At 54.1% G+C, this 17,671-nt stretch overlaps 1 protein-coding gene across 1 annotated transcript in view; it reads right to left on the bottom strand.

Moving 5' to 3' along the window:
- Positions 1–17,671, bottom strand: part of Foxk1 (forkhead box K1) — a 65,417-nt gene that overhangs the window by 26,291 nt on the left and 21,455 nt on the right. The window contains exon 2 of the mRNA XM_021662248.2: positions 566–751. Within this exon, the coding sequence (XP_021517923.1) occupies positions 566–751 (186 nt within the window). The remainder of the gene's footprint in view (positions 1–565; positions 752–17,671) is intronic.

Here is a 17,671-nt window from a genome sequence, read left to right as displayed (position 1 = left end):
GGCCACTGTCTGGCATCTCTGCAGGGCTGGCCTGTGCCACACGGCTCAGGGGCACCAAGGCCCCAGCACCTAATGGTTGGCACAGCGCCTCCAAAAGCATCAGAAATACAAGAGGCAGAGAGAGGGAAGTCTGCCTCATTGAGAAACTCCTGTCAGAATCTGAACCCCGCTCCCTTCTCTATTTTGAGACAGGGTCTCATGCAGCCCAGGCTGGCTTCAAACTCATGCCTTCAGGATCACAGGCATACGCCATCACGCCCAGTTTGTGAGGTACTGGGAACTGAACCCAGGACCCACACGGCACTCTTCCGACGGGAGCTACAGCCCAGCTTGTTTGTTCTTGAGACAAGGTCTCTCTCACCAAGGGGCCAGGATGTCCCTGGATGCCCATGTCAGCCCTGGCTGGCCGTGCACTGAAGATCCTCCTGCCTCAGCCTTTGCAGTGCTGGGGTCACAGGATTAGGCCACACAGCAGGTGGTGACCTGGGGGTGACTCTCCCTTGCAGGCTAATCTCCCAGAGTCGAGCTCCTGAGGCCCCGAGCCGGGGCTGGCGCGGACGCTCACCTGATGGTGCCGGTCGGGGAAGGGATGGGGCTGACCAGGCTCCGGAGGTCCGGCTCCGGAATGTGGATCTTCAGTGGGGAGATCTGTGGGTACAGTGGCCGCAGCGGGGAGGTGGGGGCCTCCTCCTTGTGGTACAGGGACGTGAACTGGATCTTGATGGCCGTGCTCGGGAACCGGAAGGTGCATCTGTAAAGGGAGGACAGAGGCTGGTCAGGCACAGGTCACCGGGTACACAAACCCACGTGGCAGGAGCAGCGTGAGCCTGAGGCTTGCGGGGTGTCCCCGTCAGAATGGTGACCCTGGAAACAGACTCAGGCTTACTCTGGCGTCAGCAGTACTCTGCCTGTGAGCAAAGATAGAAACACCCCTGGCAGGTACCACCAGAACCAGGACGGAGGTGGGGTCTATGACTGTGGTTCCTGGGCCCCAGGGGTGGGGGGTGGGAACAGCTAAGCCGAGCCTGACCATTTACGCACAGATCTCACTCACTCACCGCTCCCTTGTTCATTTACCCATCCGGCAAGAAACAGCTGAGGACCCTGGCTCACCAGTGCACAGACTTCATCACTTACTCGTCACTCATTAGAGGTTGGGGCTCACCACCAGACCAGCCTGAACTTAAGGTCCTCCTGCCCCCTCCTCCTGAGTGCCAGGAGGACAGGCGCACACCACGACGGCCAGCTTATGCCGAGACCCTAAAGGCATAAACTAACGCCACCACACAGATGTAGGGGATGCTCCACGGACATTTAGTCGGTGTGTGTGTGTGTGTGTGTGTGTTCTCTAACTGGCTTCTCACTGAACGTGAGGCTTACAAGCCTCGAGCTGGGGGTGTCTACTGGGTGACACACAGATAGACGAATCCGACCCTGGAAGGCCCTGCCCTCCCCCAAAACCACGCCGCATGCTCAAACAAGCTGGGCAGCTCACCCCATCTCTAAGAAATGGGCATCACTTGCCGAGCACACCTTCTAACATCTAACTGTGTGTGCACGCGGGTGGGCGCGCGGAGGCCGGAGGCTCGTGCTGAGTGTCTCCCCTGTCACTTTCCACCTGAATGTTAACGGATCTCTTGCTGAACCTGGAGCTTGCCATTCCAGCTACACTGGCTGGCTGGCAAGCTGGGGACCTGTCTCTGTGCTCTCGCACATACGAAATGAAATACACAGCTTGAAAAAAATACAGATTTGAGGCTAGCGTTAGGTACAGAATGAGTTCAGGACGGCCTGAGACACACATCCGATCCACTTCTACCTGGGTTACCGTCTCTCGGCCCAGTGACGAGTTCTGCTATTGTCAGAAATTTGGTTTGTGTGAGTTCAGGCATGGGGCAGCTGTGTGCACGTGGGGCGGGCAGACGCCAACGTTGGGTGGCATTTCCCACCTTACGTCAGGGGATCTAGGCTTGCTTCGAGGCTAAGCTGGCCGCCAGTGAGCTCCCCAGTGCTGGGGGTTACCTGGTTTTTTTGTTGTGCTGTTTTTTGGGTATTTTGTGGTTTTGTTTGTTTTGCTGTGAGGATCAAGCTCAGCACCCCAGGCTTCTGTGGCAAATTCCTCCCCCAGAAAGCTGTCTGCCCCAGTTCCTCCATCAGTGCCTGGACTCGGAGAGTGTATCAGTCATTTCTCTAAGACCTCAAATCTGTGCACCCGCAGCTGTGCGTGCCTGTAAGCCTTTTGTAAGCCAGCTAGCGCAGGACTGATGATGTCTGGGTGCGACCACACTGGGCACCTGAGGAGGGGCCGGCTGGTGGGCAAGCTGTGCTGGCCGAGAGTGACTTCAGACTGCCTGCACTGAGTGAACAGGGAGCGCATGTGCACGCGTGTCCCCGTGTGCGTGCATGTGCGTACATGATCAACCCTTGTTGTGCAGGAAGGTTGTCATGGGAACAAATGTCCTCTAGGTCTTCCACAAGTGCCTCTCCTCCCTCTCCACCCACAGGGAACAGGGAGCCAACACGGGACATCTCACTCTGCTTGGGGGGTGCAAGGATGCTCAGGGATGGGGCTGGGAGCCTCACTGTGCTCCTCTCGAAGAGCAGCAGCACTGTCTGTTAACCTGAGTCACCTCTCCAGCCCCAGCCAAGAGTCAGAGCCAGAGGCACAGCTGAGTGGCCGAGGCTACAGTCCCCCAAGCCCGAGTGGCCAGAGCGCTACCTCAGAGGCAGGAGAGCTGTGTACATGTATGTAGGCCCCGGATTCTACCTCCAGTACCACCAGGCAAAACCAAACCCAAGGTGAACTCGTGATGTCGCTGGAGACTTTCAGCAGACCAACCTCCCCTCCTCTCTCCTCCCTTCGTGCTGCTGCGGGTCACGGGTGCCCACATTAGAAACTCCTGATTTGACCCCCACGAAGGGGAGGGATGGCTCTTTCCATAAAAGTCCCGCCCATCCGTGACGGAGGCCCTCTGCTGTACCACACCCTCCTGCACTGGCAACAGGTTTGGTGATGACCATCTCTAGGCTACCTGCTGGGACAGCTCCTGCCTCACTCTTCCAAAACTCAACCCCAGGCGGCCGCCCTGTCAGCAGGAGTTGGTGAGAAAGGCGCCAGGCCAAGCTGTCTCCCCAGGGGACCCCCACTGTCTCCCATCACAGTGCTCCCCCTAAGACCTGCTCTCAGGTTCTGGGGCCTTGGCTACCATAGTCTTGGTCTTTTTTTCTGATGTTTATTTGTAGCCCAGGCTGACTTCCAACTCCTCATCCTCCCGCGTGCCAAGATTACAGGTGTGTGCTGTTGTGCCCATCTTACCCTCCCCCACCTCTATTTATTGATTTTGAGACAAGGCCTTGCTATGAAGGACTGGCCTGGGGCTCATGGCAATCCTCCTGTTGCAGTCTCCCAAGTTGCCGTGATTTACAGATGTGAACCACCATAGCTGTTTGCAGTTAACTTCAAGAAGGTGTCACGCATTGCTCTGACCTTCCACTCACGATTCTGACCCCACCCTGCCAAGGTCACGATGTGGACCAGGCAGGGATCGTGGTCCCTCATGGAATCTACCACAGAGGCAGACTGTCACGCCAGCACCCACCTAGTGGGAAATCTTGCCGTTTCGTTTTTTTTTTTTTCCATTTGTTTCTTATTCATTTATTTAATTTATTTTTAAAAACAGGGTCTCTGCTGTTTTGGGTTTTATTTGTTCTCTTATTTATTTATTTATTTATTTACTTACTTACTTACTTATTTATAAAAACAGGGTCTCTTGTGGCTGAGGCTGGTTTTGGACTCAGAACAATCCTTCTGCCTCAGCCTCTTCTCTGCTGGCTTACAGGGTTATACCCCCATTCCCAGCTGAGGAGTCTCTCTAAAACATTCTTGCCTGGTGCAACGTAGCTCACAGGGTAAAAAAATACACCTGCTACCAAGTCTAACCCATGACAGAGGAGAACCAACTCCTTTAAGTGGTCCTCCGACTTCTATCCATCCCTTATGGCGCAAAGGGACGGACACACACGCACACACACTCACTGTGAAAGCTGACTGGGGTTGGCTGCGCTGGTCGCTGGGGTGTGGCTTCTTGGGAGTGAATACGAACTCTATTCTAGCACTAGTCACTCAACGGGGGAGATTTAAATGACTAGCTGTGTGGCTGGCAAATTATACCAAAGTTCCTGCCTAAAGGCTCGTGAGCTGCACACAGAGGCCCGTCTGGAGGCCAGTGGCTGGGCTGCCGAGACTCTGGGATGATTTCTCCAGGAGATGCGAACACTGTCCAGCATCAGGCCTCAGCTCGGTACACAGTTGGAGTGGCCATCACAGCCTCAGCTGGAGCTGGGGAGGTGACTCAGAGGGAAAGGCTCTGGCATGGCAAGTGCAAGAACCCGAGTTCGAATCCTTAGAACTCTGTCCTCCACACACTCAGTGTGGTACACACATGCCTGCTCTATATGCACACACAGAGAAAACAGAACAAAAGAGAGTCAGCCCCGTTTTCTGGGCAGAGTTCTCCTCTGCAGCCCAGGCACAGCTTGAACTCTATTCAGTCTTCTTGCTTCAGCCTCCGCCCAAAGCCTGGCTACTGCGTCCTTTCAACTCCATCTCTGGAAAAGGAATCTGCCATCAAGGGCGCTACCAAGTGTGGGAAGGTCAGACGGAGAACTGCCTTGAGAAAGGTAGCTTTCGGGGACGAGGAGGTTCACTGACAGGCTCCAGCACAGTTTTTAAAGAATCAACCATCTGTCCTACACAGCCGCCCGCATGCCCTCCGTCACCAAAGAGCCAGGCCTTCACTTGGCTTAGCAGAGCCAACCCAAGGGACGGTGTGGGGGAGGGTCTGGGTAGGGAGACAGTCCTGAGCCTCTGCAGAGGGTGAGGCGATCCCACGACCGCCCTCGTGTGAGGAACATCTCGGGCTTGGAGGGGTGGCCCGTTCACTCCCCACCGGTGAGAGCAGGGCCTTGAACACCCCACTCCGCCTGTGAACACCCCAGAGGAGCAGACTGTGGAGTGGCGCATTCCTGTCAGTGTCCCAGTACTCAGGAGGCTGAGGCAGGAGGATTCAGGCTGCAGAGCAAGTTCAAGGCAGACCTGGACTGCAGAGAGAAGCCAAGGTCAGCCTGGGCTAATACAGGAAGACTCTGCCTCAAAAGACAATCGAGCACTTAGATTTCCCTTTGTATTTTATTGCTTTTTAAAATCCTATGTGCACAAACACTTTGCTTGAGCACATTTCTGAGCACTACTATTTGGCTGCTGCCTCAGGCATCAGATCCTCTGGAACCAGAGCTGCGGCTGGTTGTGAGCTGCCATGTAGGTGCTGGGAATTGAACCCAGGTCCTCTGGAAGAGCAGCAAGTGCTGTTAATCTCTGTGCCATCTCTCCCACATCTAAACTGTGTTCTTCTTCTTCTTCTTTTTTTTTTTTTTGTTTTGTTCTGAGACAGAGATCTGCTGTGTAGCCTTGGCTATCCTGCTCAGAGGTCCGTCCGCCTGCCTCTCAAGTGCTGGGATTAAAGGTGTGTGCCACCATGCCTGGCCTCAAATTTTCTTTTTCAATAAGGAAAAAGGTGTTAATTGACGCATGAGTTTTCTAGAGCAACTACCTGAGGAGGCCTCACAGCATAAGCTGCCCAGCTAACAACAGTTCAGTGACTGGCAGATGAGGCTCCAGGAACTTACCCGAGACTCTCCTTGCTTGGGTGTTCTCAGAAAACCATATTTTCCTTCAAATACAAACTGGACCTGGAATAGTGGCATGCGACTGTGATCCCAGCATTTGGGAGGTGGAGGGTCGAAAGTTCGAGGTCAGGCCTCAGCTATGTGAGACCCTGTCTCAGGAAAATGAAAAAACAAACCAACAAAGCGGATGCCAGGACGGCTCAGCCAGCAGAGGCACCTGATGACCTGAGTCTGATCCCGGAACCCATGTAGTGTAAGAAGAGAACCCACTCTCAAAGGCTATTCTCTGACCTCTTCATCCCCTCTGTGACATGGGCATGCACGCATGCGTGCGTGCACACACACATGACAGAGAAATACACATACAGACACAAACAAGATTTTAAAATCAATATAATACAAAGTGGCTTAAAGAAGTCCGTGTGTTTCGAGGAGCCCCTGGTGGGGGGCTGAGACTCTGTTTTCTAGAGTGACGTCACGTGCCATTTTAAAGGATGCTGATACTGTCCAGCAGTTGGGTTAACCTCAATGAGTACCTTACAAGTCCGTGTGGATGCGACAGATCTCACACCATGGAATGGAGCACTCTCCAGTTTTTGACCCACTGAGGAATAGGACAGCTATCTGCCGTGCTGATGAAATAAACTGAGGGGTCAATGCGCAATGGACTGCAGCTGAGAGCTGACATCAGGCAAAGCTTGTTTGGAAAAAAGCCGGAGCCCTAGGTTCCCTCGCCAGCACCGCATAAATGGGGTGTGCGGGCCACGCTGGGAACTGAAGGACTGAGGTGAAGGCAGAGGATCACACACATACATACATACATACATACATACACACCAGCCTGAAAACTCTGGGAAAGCCACGGACCCTCTCGGTCACTGGACCTCCGGGTAGCTATAGCTACAGGTCCCCTGCCACAGACGTGAGCTGAGGCCTCCACCAGCAAAGGCTCCCTTCAGTCATTCTCACGCTATGACAATCCCAGGGAGGGACATGGCAATGCCTTGCAGTGCAGGCTTCCCGTGGTCTTTGCTGCTGCAGCCAGTCCTCTGACAGCCATTTCCTGTAAGGAGCAAATGACTCCGGAAGGCTCTGCCTGTGGCCGAGTGCCTTTGAGCCAGCAAAGCACTGGCCTGGCCCAGCTCTGTGTGGGGATAGGAGGGGAGAGTCCCCAGGCCTCGGCGCTGCTAAGAGGGAACTCTGCCGGGCACCAGGCACGGTGACCAAGACTGTCCCTCCGGTTCCTGTGTTCCACCTTCCCTGTGTGCTGCGGGGCTTCTCCCAGGAGGCCAAGAGGCACAGAGGCCTCACCTGTGCGTGCGCCGAGGAAAACCACAGCTGGATCGGGGAACAGCTTTTCTATTTTGAAACCCAGGCTGGTCTTGAACTCTAAGTAGCCGAGGACGACCTCGGGATGCCTGAGCCTCCTGCCCCCCCTTCTTGAGTGCTGAGGGTAGAGGTGTGCACCTCGCATATGGCTATGGAACGCTAGGCTGGAACCCAGGGCCTCAGGCATGCCAGGCGAGCCCTCCAGAGGAGTTCTCACAATCTCTAGTGTATTTCACTTAAAACATCTTTCGGCGGAGGCTGGTGAGGTGGCTCGGCAGGTAGCGATTGGTGTGCAAGCACACAAGGACTTGAGTTCAGGTCCTCCAGGACCCACCCGGAAAAGCCAGGCACTGGGAAGTAGAGATGAGAGGACACACCGGCCAGCCCGGGGCCCAGTAGAAGGCCCTGTCTCACAACATAATGTGGAGGGTGCAGGAGGGCACCTGACGCCCCCCTCTACCCATGAGCACACGGAAGGAAACCCACTTTGCCGGAGCATCTGAAAGCTGAGCCCGGGTCACTGTGGCCAGGCTCTGCTGTGAGGTGTCTTGGGCTCCGTTCCTGGGGGATTTGCGATCACATCAGTAGCGTCACTCCTGACACCCGGGCAACCGGCTGGCCCTGGGGATCTGCATTTTTAGCAGGCACCCAACCGCCAGCCCCGCAAGGGATGTCCTCAGGAGAGCATGCTCTCGGGGACATCTGCGACACTGCCAGAGGTCGTGGCACACTGAAGGTGAAAGGCTGGCATGGTGGCCTATGCCTACCGCAATCTAGCACTCAGAAGGCCGAGGCAGGGGGATTGCTGCGAGCTTGAGGCCAGCTTAGGCTTGAGAACACAGCTCAGAACAACCACGGACAGTCAAAGCAAGGGCTTAGGATGTCGCTCGGCTGGTAGCGTGCTGCCTGGCACGTAGGAGACGGCAGGAAGCGAGCAGGGGGAGGGGCACAGCCATGACAGCGTGGAAAAGAGGGCTGTCTGCACTCAGGCCTTCCGGAACTTTAAAGAAACTGGGCAGACGGGGGCTGGGTGGAGAGCGCACACTTGCTGCTTTTGCAGAGGACCTGGGTGGATTGCCAGCGTTGCCACGGCAGCTCACGGGCTCTGTAACCGCCACACAGAGGGCATCTGGCACCCTACTCTGACCACCAAGGGCACCAGGCACAGATGTGATACATACGTGCAGGCAAGACACGCATATGCACATACATGTAATTAGAGACGGAGGACATCTCTCTAGATAGCCTCAGCTGGCCAGGACCTCAGTAGACCAGGCTGGCCTCAAATTCCCAGAGACCTGCCCGCCTCTGCCCCCAGAGTGCTGAGCTGAAAGGTGTGTGCAACCGTGCCGGGCTTCATACTCAGAAACGTCTGACCCAGGCCCCGTCACACATAAGGCGAGGCTACCCCGAGTGAATACGGGTATGGTGAGTGGACTCCCTTGGCAGACAGGAAGAACCTGACCCCCAGCCTCACTGTGGGCGGCTTCTCTCCTGCCCTGCCAACCTGAGACTCAGATCCAGTACTCGGGAGGGCTCAAAGAACCCTGGGCCAGAGCTGGGTCTCCAGCTAATGTTACCTTGCTGAAGACGGCTTTGCTTCCTCCTGGATGTGAGCTGCTCTGGGGGAGCCTGATCTTTGCCTCAGTGCTCAGCGCTCCTTAAGAATAAAGCCAAGCGCACTGCATTTTAGAACAATTAGTGAAGTCAAGGATTGTGTGTCCAGATCTTGAATTTCATGTAATAATAATAATAATAATAATAATAATAATAATAATAATAATAATAGTTAAATCTGGTTGGGCCTCATGGGGCAGGCCTTTGGGGCACTGGAAAGGGAGAACGGCCAGTGTGAGCTGCCGGTGCTCACCGCTGTTGAGTTTCAGGGCAGGCTGTGCAACTAGTGAGATTCCCATCTCAAAAGCAAAGCTGAGGGCGGGGGCGGGGGGAGGGAAGGGGAGGCAGTCGGTCAGGGAGGACAGCCTGTTTAGCTTGTGTCAAGCCTCAGGCTGAGTCTCCAGTGCTATAAAAACAGAACTAGTACCTGCTGTTATTTGAACGCGCAATCTGCTGTGAACACAAGCTGTAGGAATCCCTTGGCTGTACTTCTAGGTAAACATGGATTTCAGAACACTGCAGAAAAGCCACAAGTCCTGTAAGGCCAGGCCACCAAACAGGGGACCAGGACAAAGTATCAATGAAACCTGGGGTGGAGGAGCCAGGGCAGAAACAGGCTCTCTACTCAATCTCTCCATTCTGGCAACTTCCGAAGGCTCAGGACCGAGCTGTCCAATCTGGCTCAGGAAACCCTTTAGGGAGCTGACAGCAGAGCCAGGAAGAGTCTCCCGGAAAGGGCCAGGCATCTTCCACACACAGGCAGCCCGGAGGGCAGCCAGTGGCAGAGCCTGTCCGTCGGGAATGAGAGCAGTTTCCTGGAACAGTAATGATCAAGCCAGCCACGTGACGGCTTCAGCCCTGCCTCAGCACCACGGCTGTCACGGCTCTGTGCTGGGGATGCCTGCTATCTCCCCGTGTTCCATCTAAAGAGCAGGAAGGCTTTGCTAGTTCAAAAACAGCAGCTCCACTGGTCCAAACGCGGCAGAGGCCAACTCAGCGCTCCCAGTACTTCCTCTCTGCAGCCCGGGGGCAGCGAGGCTTACCTTCCTAATATGGAAAGGCCGGCGGCCCAACTGCCCAGAGCCCAGACTTGGCCCGGCCCAGCCCAGGAGCTGGGACCCAGGTGGGTGGGACAGGACTGGCTGCAGCAGGCAGCTCCCAGTCCCTACCTACAGCCCCACCCAGGCCATCGGTAGGTGCAGCTGGCCTAGTCCATCAACATGGAAGAAGTTGGGGCCCGGAAGCGAAGAGAAAGCAGACATATTCCTGGGAGGCAGCACCGCCATGCTGGCAGAGGTCCGCTGACAATAAGGAAATGACTTTCATTTTGTGGAAACAAATCTCATTCCTTCGTTGCACACCAGCAGAGGCAGGACCTGCTGTTCTTGGGGAACTGAAGCTTCTAAGGCCCACGTGTGTATGTGCACATATATGTATGTGGTGTGTGCGCATGCGTGTGTGCAAGAGACAAGAAGGGGATGGTAGGTGCCCTGCTTCCGTCACTCACCATCTTATTCCCTGGAGACAGGGTCTCGATGAACCTGGAGCTATGCCAGCAGCCGGCAAGGCTGTTTCCACTCCCTACTGGAAATGTGGCTGGGGCACAGGCACGAGCCACCAGGCCTAGCTTTTACACTGACTAGACACAGGGGATTCGAACACAGGTCCTCATGCATGTACAGCAAGCCCTCTTCCCCACTGAGCCCCCTCCCCAGCCCCAGGATCCTTTTTACTGTCTGCTCCAGTGAAAAGGGGGGACTGAGTGGGTGTTCGGGTGCTCCTTTAGGCAAGGGGGAAGCAGCAACCAACCCATCACATTCCATCCAGCTTTCAACAGAGGGAAACTGAGTCACAGAACAGATGTTCACATCATAGCCAGAGAAAAGCTGTCTGTGTGCCTGCCATCACAGCCTTTGGTAGGCAGAGGCTGGACCACAAGTCTGAGGGCATCTTTGGCAAAACAGCCAGTTGAAAGCCAGCTCTGCCCACACGAGACCCTATCTGAAAAAGGAAAACATGGCCTCTGGAGACGGCATGCTGCTAGTCCGCAGGACCTCTGCGCTCTGCCCTCTCCAGGCTTCCACTGTGTCTCCCTGCGCTTAAAAGGCTGTGTCACACGCTTTTGACCCTGTCCATGGCAAGTCCCCTGGTCCATCTCTCCTGGCACCTGGCCCTTTTCCTCGGGGCTGGCATCATTCAGCCTTGGGACTGAACTCATTCGGGGGTATCCTTTTGCCTCCGTCTTGCCCTCTGGCCTTGGTCTAGCACAGAGACCTGCTCCTGCCCCCCATCACTACTGTCCCTTCGCCAGCTTCAGGCCCACACACTCCTCAGTGGTCTCTCCCACTGTCATCCTGGAGTTCCTGGGATGCGGGATGGACTTCCCACGCCCGCAGTATCTACGGGGTTGGAGGTCAACACACTTGGTCCCTGAGCCCGAAGAACCGAGTCTGATCTTTAGAACCACATGAGGGTGGAAGGAGAGGACAAGCCCACCCAGCTGTCCTCTGACCTCACGCCCACGGCACCCATGACACTAGCAGATCTTAAAATTAAACTTTTAAGGATTGATTTTTTTTTTAATTTTATGAACTTTGTTAGAAAAACCTTATGAATAGAAACATCTCACATAAAAATTAACTAGACCCAAAAAGTCTGTGCAGCTCAATCAACTTCCTTATGGCTAGAAAGGGGTTCGGAGCGAAAGCTGTGGCGCCTCAACACTAAATTCTGCACTTCTGGGAAGGAATACAGCTTATGCACTTGCCTACCCCAGACAACCCACGTCAGTATCAGAATGAGAAAACCAGTCGGCTGGACATCCGTGTCCACTACCACCCAGTCTTCCTCGTCCAGTACTTGGCCTGCCTTGTCCTCTTCTCTCCCTGTCATACAGCCCAGCCCCATATTATATGATTTACATATAGGAATATGTTGATGAGACAGAGCATGTGGTGGAGAGCACACAGTGAATTCCACGACCTTGCTCATGTACACGTTCTAAGCCCATCATTTTCCGTTTTCAGCTTCTCTTTCCAGTGGAACAGTATTCCAGCAAGGGTGTGTCCACCAAACTTCATTTTCCATTCGTCTGTTGATAGGCAAGCATGTTGGTTCCAGCTCTTTGCTGTCGTGAACAGAGCAGCAATATCTCCATTGTGGAGTGTGACGTTCTCTGGGTATATGCCCAGCAGTGCAATAGCTGGGCACTAAGTTTTTAAGGAAATCTCCAAAATGATTTTCACAGAGGTTGCACTAATTTCATGACCTCCTCCAACAGAGAATGGATGTTTAAGAAAATGTTATTGTGTTGCTTAGGGGTTAACGGCGGCTGAGATTTTGAGGCTGGGACGACTGAGGCCATTTAATCCAGCCACTGTGTGCATCAGCAAACAGGCCAGGTATGGCTGGGTGCCCGGAGCCTCCTCGCTGGCCAAGTGGGGAGTCTGGCAGATTCTGGTGGGGCTGTCCAGCATCGGCACTTGCCATGGCAGCACGACATTCAAGACGACTCATGCTACAACAAATCACACACAGATACAGACATGCTTCACAGCGGCGGCCAGAAGTTCCAGCATGCACTGGGTTGAAATAACAGCCAGCAATGTAACCACTGCTGCAGAAAGGTGGGGGTGTCCACCTCTCCTATCCCAACACAGAGCAGCCCAATCTGGGCCTGGGGGCACATGCCCATCATCCCAGTGACTCAGGGAGTTGATACAGGAGGATAGAAAGTTGTACTGGGCTACAGTACAAGTTCAAGGCCAGCCTCAGCAGTCTTAGTGACACCCTGTTTCAAAATGAAAGGTGAGAAGAGCGCTAGGGGTATGACTTACAGCATCAGAGTGCTTGCTAAAATTCCCCAGTGAGGAGGGGCTTGGGTGTGGCCCAGTGGTAGAGTTCCTGCCTAGAATCCCCCAGTGAAGGGCTGGGTTGTGGCTCAGTGGTAGAGCCGCTGCCTAGGATCCCCCAGTGAGGGGCTGGGGTGTGGCTCAGTGGTAGAGCCCCTGCCTAGAATCCCCCAGTGAGGGGCTGGAGTGTGGCTCAGTGGTAGAGCACCTGCCTAGAATCCCCTACTGGGGGGCTGGGGTGTGGCTCAGCAGTCGAACAGCTTGCCTAGCATTTAGGAGGACCCGGGTACAATGCTCAGGACAGTAAACAAACACCAGCAGGCTGGGAAGGTGTGTCCAGTTAGGAAGCTTTTGAGTACTTTCTTTCTTGGAGTCTCTGGCTTGGAGGGAGGAACGACCCTGTGGGATCCCGACATCACAGGTGGAGCTGCTCCCTTGGATCAGGAACACAGTGAGGGGAGCAGAGAATAGCCATGGAGCAGTGAAGCCCCACGTGAACAGGATGAAGCAGGTGAGCCAGGACGGCTGCTAGAGCGCAACATTCAATAAGGTCCAAAGTCCTGGGTATCAGTTAATATCCCTTCATCCTTCAGAGGAGGAAGAGAACTCAATGAACAGGACAGGCTGGCAGTACACACTGCCCCAGGAACACAGCATGACCACCCGGGCTCCATCCTACATCACACAGTGGGAGGAGAGCGCCGATGACCTTAAGTTGACCTCTGTCTCCACATATGGGCTGTGGCATTTGTACAGAGGAGGAGGAGGGAAGGGAGGAGGAAGAACAAGGACAGTAACAACAACAGAAGGATGGAGGAAGGGAAGGATGGAAAGAAAGAAAGAAAGAAAGAAAGAAAGAAGGAAGGAAGGAAGGAAGGAAGGAAGGAGAAAGAAAGAGAGAGAGAGAGAGAGAGAGAGAAAGAAAGAAAGAAAGAAAGAAAGAAAGAAAGAAAGAAAGAAAAGGAAGGTGTTCAAAGCTGGTAGGATAAAATTCACCCATCCCTGATGACAGAGTAAAGAAACTGGGAGTGAGTGCTGAGCGCCCTTGGACAACGGGACTTACTTAACCCGGAGGACCTGCTGCCCACAGTCAGATCCCAGCAGAACAGAACGTAAGGAGTGAAGGGTAGTCAAAGACATGGTGGCCAAAAGGTTTCCAAGGCTGCCTACAGTGACAGTGAAGACTGGCCTACAGACGGAAGCTCTTGAGTGTATGAACCCCAAGTGACCCAGGCAGCGGAGTCAGAGGAACTCCAAGCCCTCCCCAGCACCCGTGGCTCAGGAGGTGCCTTGAGGCTGACACCAGCAGAGAGCTGAAAGCTGCTGGTCAGTTCGGTCTCATTCAGCCTGGAGCCAACGGAATGCCGCCACTTAGTCAAGGTGGGTCTCAGCCAACACTGTAGGAGCTGACTTCGGGACAAGCCTGCTCTGTTCCCATGGCGATTCTACTGTTTGGTTTTATTTGCCCAGACAGGGTCTTATGTAGCCCAGGCTGGCCTTGAACTCTATAGATTGCCAAGGATGACGGTGAAATCCTGATGCTCCTGCTTCCACCTTCCAAGTGCCGGGATGACAGACATGGACCACTACCCTGGGTTCAAAAGGTAAGCGACTCTGAGTTATGGGCAAACCCTCTACCAGCTGTGCCCAGTCCAGCCTGCCAGGGCTTCTGAACCCCACTAACTGGACCCCCAAGGTTAACCATCATACAGTCCAGGTCACCTTCAGACATGGAGCTGGAGGCTGGCCCCATCCACCCTAACCCCAACCACTGACACCTCCGGCGAGTGTGGGGAGAAGGGAAGCAGAAATCAGGTTTTCTGAGGAAGGCAAGTAGGATGAAGTGAGAGAAAAACCTGTACTGTCCATACGACTTAGAACTGTGGAATAAACGACGAAGCTGGAAAGCGCCCTGGCTGTGAGGTCTGCCTGCTGAAAACTCCACGGCCAGCTGGGCATGAAGCTGGACGGCCTGAAATCTCGACATTAGAAGGCTGGAGAGCGCTGGCCAGCATGGGTCTGCAGTATGGCCTCCCCTCCAACGGAAGCCGCAGATCACTTGGGGGACAAAAACACTTGCTGTGCAAGCCTGTGGGCTCCACCCTGGACCTCAACGGGAGCTCCCACCACAAATAACAACAACAGTAATAACAATGATAATAATAATGATAATGATGAAAAGGCCTCTCAAAACAAAAGCACACAGCTAGGAGATGGTTTCATGAGTTATATGAGCATGAGTTCCCAAGACCCTCGGAACTCTTGGGTGAGGCTGGCTCACGCCTGTGATCCCAGCCCTGGGCAGACACAGGAGGGTCCCTGGGACTTGCTGGCTAGCCAGCCTAGCTGAACATGTGAGCCCTGGGTTTAGTAGAAGACTTAGTGACCCGCTCCTGCCCCCCAAAAGGTGGAGGGCTGGAGAGACGCCTCAAGAGTGGAGAGCGCTCAGTGATCTCAAGCCCCGAGGACAGCCCCTAGCACCCAGCCCCTCAGTGATCTTTGAGCCCCTAGGATGGCCCCTAGCACCCAGCCCCTCAGTGATCTTTGAGCCCCTAGGATGGCCCCTAGCACCCAGCCCCTCAGTGATCTTGAGCCCTGGGGACGGCCCCTAGTACCCAGGTCAGCTAGCTCACCACCACCTGCAACTAGAGCTGGGTGGGGGTGTGTATGAGCCTCTTCTGGCCTCTGCAATACCAGGCATACATGTAATACACAGACATACACGTAATACACAGACATACATGCAGGCAAGGCAACCATACGCATCAAAGAGAAGGAGACAGCAAGCGTCAGAAGGAAGGGCAGTGCCAGGGTATCCACTTCTCCAGGTAGCTGACTGACCCTGGTGTGTGTGTGTGTGTGTGTGTGTGTGTGTGCGCGCACACGCACTGGAGTGCTGGAGGTGGGGGTGAGGATGAGGAAGACTGACTAGCCCAGGCTGCCTTCAAACACTGGAAGGACAGGTGTGTGTCGCTGTGCCTGGCTCTAAGTTCTCGCGCTTTTCTGTCTTGGTTTTCCACAGAGCTCCCAGGGGCCAGTGCACAACAGAACAGAAATGACCACACATTTCTCACAGGCTGTGCTGACACATGCTTATAATCCCAGCACTGGGAGGCTGGGGCAGGAGGGCTGCAGTGCATCTCAGGCCAGCCTGGGCTACAGAATGAGACTTCTGTCTCATAAACAGCAGGATGGCTCAGTGGGTGAGCTGCTGCCAAAGCTAATCCCAGGTCCCACACTGTGGAAGGAGAAAGCTAACCTCCACCCACACCGTGGTATGCACTTGGTACATGCAACCCCCCCCCCACACACACCACAGAAACACACAACAGCTGGGCCGTGGTGGTACACACCTTCAATCCCAACACTCAGGAGGCAGGCGAAGGCAGAGCTCTGAGTTGGAGGCCAGCCTGATCTGGGATAGCCAGAGCTACACAAAGAAACCCTCTCTTAGAAAAGCAAACAAACAAAACCCCAAAACAACAACCAAACCATAAACAAAAAACAAAAGAAATAAATAAGTATATTAAAAAAAGAAAAGAAAGAAAAGAAAACACAGGGGACCAGGCACGGTAGTGCGCCTATAATCCTAGCACTTGCGAGGCAGAGGCAGGCAGATCTCTGAAGTTGAGGCCAGCCTGGTCTACAAAGTGAGTTCAGGACAGCCAAGGCTACACTGAGAAACCCTGTGTCAAAAACCAAAAACAAAATGAAACACCACCACCCCACAGGGACAGAGAGACGGCCAGGGGCAGGACTCAACACTACTCAGCAACCAGAAACAAGAGTTTGGACTCAAGGACCACATGTCTTGGGGGTTGGTCTGACCCTTGTATTTTGATGCTAATGACTGGCCCTCAGATCTGGTTACTGCCCTGTTACTGCCCTGTCCTTGCTGTGTAAACTTGCCTAAGGCATTATTCCTGCCTGGTTGGTTAAGAGGCCTGACCTGGGCAGGGCAGAATGGGGTAGGTGTGGCTAAGGTTTCCCAGCTTCGGGAACAGGAGGATCATGGGAAGAGAGGAGGAAGCCATGGTGCGTTAGCATGGAAAAGGAACCACGTGGGCTGGGAGGAAGGACTCCAAAAATGGTGTGGAAAGGAGCGATCCAGATGAAGGATGAGCAAGTATTTATAAGATTATGGATGGAAGGCGGCCCAGGTAATGGTTCGGGCAAATGGCCAGGATGGGGGCTGGGAAGTGGATGGGAGGTTATTGAGACAGTGTAGGTAAAAATGCCCAGCCAAGGTGTCATAAAGCAGTTATAAAATCTAACAGATGTCTGTGTCTTACTGATTATGATAATGGGTTAAATAATACTGCTGTAATAATTACAAGGCAAATAATAAACGTCATTTACCCAAATACCATTTAACTTCCAACAACAGTGGGGCATGGTTGGAAACCCAGCACTGTGAGAGGCAGGAGGATGGCTAGACTTCCTGACCACCAGCTTAGTGAGCGAGCCTGTCTCAAGGACATAGGACGAAAGATGACAGAGAGAACAGGGTCCCCCAGGTCCTTCTGTGGCCTCTGTGAACACAGACAGTACACTCAGCCTCACATATATGCTCATGTACATGCACACACACACCCACAGAGACATAAAATAGAAAGGAAACTGTTTTCAGTACTTTAAAATTACGAACGAAGCGTGTAACGGTTACTTTCCTGTCCTGGGGGAGGGAAAGGTTGATGGGAAAATGCAGAGCAGGTCAAGCGCCTACCACACGGGCATCCAAGCCAAACGCCAGGCGAGGCGGGCAGCACATGCCTTCGATCCCGGTGCTGCAGGCAGAGACAGGAGGATCCTTGAGGTTTTCTGGCCGGCTATTCCGGCCTACCCAGCAGGTTCCAGGCCCAGTGAGAGGCTCCGTAGCAAAAAAACATGGCGGAAGCAACTGGGAAGACACCTGCGTGCTGGGATTAACACAGAGCTGGGGACGAGCCCAATGCTCCGCGAACGCTGGGCAGGCACGACACCAAGTCCATCCCCAAAGGCTGCATTTGTTTTCTGAGATCGGGTCTCACTCTGCGGGCAGGCTGGAGTTGTACCTGGGACAGTCCTGCCTTAGCCTCCCGAGTGCTGGCATGAAAGGCCTGCCAGCCTGTCTCTAAACAGCCGTTCTCACCCACTCGAAATAAACAAAACAGAGGGGAAGGAGCCATCGGCCGCACTCCTAAACCCGC

The sequence above is a fragment of the Meriones unguiculatus genome, chromosome 15 (assembly GCF_030254825.1).
Source record: "Meriones unguiculatus strain TT.TT164.6M chromosome 15, Bangor_MerUng_6.1, whole genome shotgun sequence".
In the NCBI taxonomy this organism is placed as follows: domain Eukaryota; kingdom Metazoa; phylum Chordata; class Mammalia; order Rodentia; family Muridae; genus Meriones; species Meriones unguiculatus.
This window is presented reverse-complemented; position numbering and strand designations above follow the sequence as displayed.